The 3,167-nt window shown below is 46.3% G+C and overlaps 1 protein-coding gene across 1 annotated transcript; it reads left to right on the forward strand.

Annotated features, from left to right (window-relative positions):
- The first annotated feature begins 846 nt into the window (after window positions 1-846).
- On the forward strand, window positions 847-2,310 carry LOC145946883 (uncharacterized). Its single transcript, XM_083056633.1, has 2 exons — window positions 847-1,032; window positions 1,717-2,310. Exons 1-2 carry the CDS (start codon window positions 847-849, stop codon window positions 2,308-2,310), a joined length of 780 nt encoding a protein of 259 aa, XP_082912759.1.
- Window positions 2,311-3,167: the final 857 nt, after the last annotated feature.

Here is a 3,167-nt window from a genome sequence, read left to right on the forward strand (position 1 = left end):
GCTATTCGGAGACGACGATCCCGTCGGATTACGCGACGCGCGAAATCAATTGATCGAGTTGATGAAGCGCGGCGGATTTCAGCTCCGAAAATAGGCTTCTAATTTGCCAGAGCTGACATTCGATCCGATCAACTCCAGAAAATGTCGATCATTTTCTAGTGAAGGACAATACATTAAAAGTCCTCGGACTGTCTTGGGTACCGAAAAACGATTCCTTTCGTTTTATAATTTGTTTTGAGCCTAAACCGACACCGACGAAACGCTCGATTTTATCGTTTATATCGAAGCTTTACGATCCACTCGGGTGGGCAGCTCCGGTCGTGATTACGGCAAAAATTTTATTACAAGAACTTTGGCTTCTCAAGGGCGATTAGGACGATCCTCTCACTCCAGATTTAAATAATCGTTGGCATGCGTATCATACCGATTTAACGCATCTTGAAAACGTTCGGATACCTCTATGGACCGGACAAAATAAAGAAAATCTCGGAGTCGAATTACACGGTTTCGCGGACGCGTCAAATCGCGCTTATGCCGCAGTAGTCTATTTGCGCGTATACCACTCCTTTGAAAGCTTTCAAATCAGTCTTCTAGCCGCAAAAACGAAGGTAGCTCCCATCAAAACTGTGAGTATTTCGCGGCTCGAACTTAATGCAGTAGTTCTTCTCTGTCGACTTTTAAAATGGACTCTCCATTCGTTGAATCTTTTTCAAGTTCCAATCTATGGCTGGACAGACTCCACGATCACGTTGGCCTGGCTCCGGCAACATCCTTCCAAATTGAGCACTTATGTCGCCAATCGTATTTCGGAAGTACAAATCTCCTTGCCCACGATTCGATGGAATCATGTTCCTTCCCGACACAATCCCGCTGATTGCGCATCCCGCGGTCTATCCGCGACCGAACTCCTATCGCACGACCTTCGGTGGTCAGGTCCACCATGGCTACACCAATCCTCGAATTCATGGCCGATTCATGATCCTGCTCTTCCCTTTGATACGCTTCAAGAAGAACAGTTGTCGGCCGAAATTCGTAAAGCCGCGATTCATCACCTCAATCGCGCTCAAGAGTGGGAGCTTCCTTCCGCATATTCTAGCTGGAACCGATTAATCCGAGTCACCGCTTATATCCGCCGATTCGTTGAGAATTTAAAACGCAAGAGAGATTCTCAAGCTCTAATACGGGAAGTTCTATCTGTCGGGGAACTTCGCGACGCCGCCAATTTCTGGTTTCAATCCGCTCAACGTCTATATTTTTCAGAAGAATTGCGAGCATTGACAAAAGAGTCCTCTCTCTCTCTCATACGAGTTCTCTGCGTACCCTCAATCCTTTCCGCGGAGACGATCATTTACTCCGCCTTGGCGGGCGGTTAAAAAATTCAGGTATGTGTTATTCCGAACAGCATCCGATTATATTACCGAAGCATCGAATATCAGAACTTCTCATCGATTTAATGCATAAAGCCATGCTTCATGGTGGCACTCAACTTACGTTGCATTCACTTCGCCAACGTTATTGGATTCTTGGAGTTCGCAGTCTAGTCAAAACGCGTCTTCGACAATGCGTAACCTGCACTCGTCATACCGCTTACGTGCCTACGTAACTAATGGGAGATCTTCCCTCTCCTCGCGTAACGCCATCTCCTCCGTTTTCCCATACCGGAGTCGATTATGCTGAACCGTTTAATACACTCCCTTTGTGGGTCGCGGTCAAAAGGCCACAAAAAATTACGTTGCCTTATTTGTCTGGCTCACCACGAAGGCTATTCATTTAGAGAACGTGGACGATTATTCCACCAACGGTTTTCTCGCCGCGTATCAACGCTTCGCTAGTCGCCGTGGTTTGCCGTCGCACATGTACAGCGACAACAGCACAAATTTCCAAGGTGCCGATCGTGAACTTCAGCGAAGCTTTGCAGCTTTGCGCGCGGACTCTTCTCTACGCGAGATATTAGCTAACGACGGCGTTCAATGGCATTTCATACCGGCCGCGGCACCTCATTTCGGAGGTCTCTGGGAGGCGGGCGTAAAAAGTTTCAAGCACCATTTTAAACGCATAGTGGGACCCCGTACGGTTTCAAAAGCTGAATTCGTGACTTTGCTTTGCAAAATCGAATCATGTTTGAATTCGCGTCCGATTACTGCTCTCAACGATGATCCGACTGATTTATCGAGCCTAACGCCAGGCCATTTTCCCATTGGCCGTCCGATTGTCTCAACTCCGGAGCAATCGATTCTCGAGATCGATCCCAATCGATTATCGCGCTGGCAGCTTGTGCACGCGATGCAGGAGCAGATCTGGCGCTCTTGAACGAAAGACTATCTACATTCGCTGCAAAATCGTTTCAAGTGGTCTAAGCGCGAACCAAACGTTCAAATCAACGAATTAGTTCTCGTGAAAAATAATTTACTCCCCCCTTCGAAATGGGAACTCACTCGTGTCAAAGGAATACATCCGGGAACCGACGGCCACGTTCGAGTGGTCACACTTCAAACTGCTCGAACGCTCTATAAACGTCCCATAGCCCAGATCTGCCGACTACCTGTCGCCTTTGATAACGAACTTGTGAAAACTACTTTGTCTAAATAATGTAAAATTGAAGCTTATTTATGTATTCATCTTTACTCTATAACGAACTTGTAACAAACGATTCTGTTTGGGTAAATAAGTACTCTAACCATCAAACATTTCTACGTAACACTACTTGTAAGTGACCAGCACTGGACCATTTCGTTAGTTTTGTATACGTGGAGAATACGAGGCGAGCGGTATGTTTAGAAATCTAGCCAAAATTGTAAAGTAAACTCTCCGTTAAGAAATCAAAGGTCAAAATTTAAAACATTGAACGTCAAAATTGTAAGTCAAAGATTATTTACTTTCAAACGTCTAAATCACCACCGCTTTGCTAAATTTGAACAAAAGGTGTTTGCGAATCGCTGACAAAAGGCGTTTGCGTCGCGCGCTCCAGTGTTTTGTGTTTTTTGTCGCCTTCGACAAACATCACTCCAAGTGCTTCCCGCGGTTTGTTAGCACCTCTCTTGGCCGCTTCTGATTGACAAACCTCGATCGTCTGATCGATGCTACCAATCAGGCGCCTTTTTTGGACACCGCGAATTTGGGGTCTTGAGACGCGAGCGGAGCTTTAGCCTCAGTGCGAGAGGAGAGTC

Source organism: Prenolepis imparis, unplaced genomic scaffold (genome assembly GCF_030444845.1).
Source record: "Prenolepis imparis isolate NDT839.2.m4 unplaced genomic scaffold, iyPreImpa1.0 SCAF_25, whole genome shotgun sequence".
NCBI lineage: Eukaryota > Metazoa > Arthropoda > Insecta > Hymenoptera > Formicidae > Prenolepis > Prenolepis imparis.

Coding starts and splice junctions, on each gene's coding strand:
- LOC145946883 (XM_083056633.1), top strand. CDS start 847: ATGTTCCTTCCCGACACAATCCCGCTGATTGCGCATCCCGCGGTCTAT. Junction 1,033..1,716: donor ACAGTTGTCGGCCGAAATTC/GTAAAGCCGCGA, acceptor CGCGGTCAAAAG/GCCACAAAAAATTACGTTGC.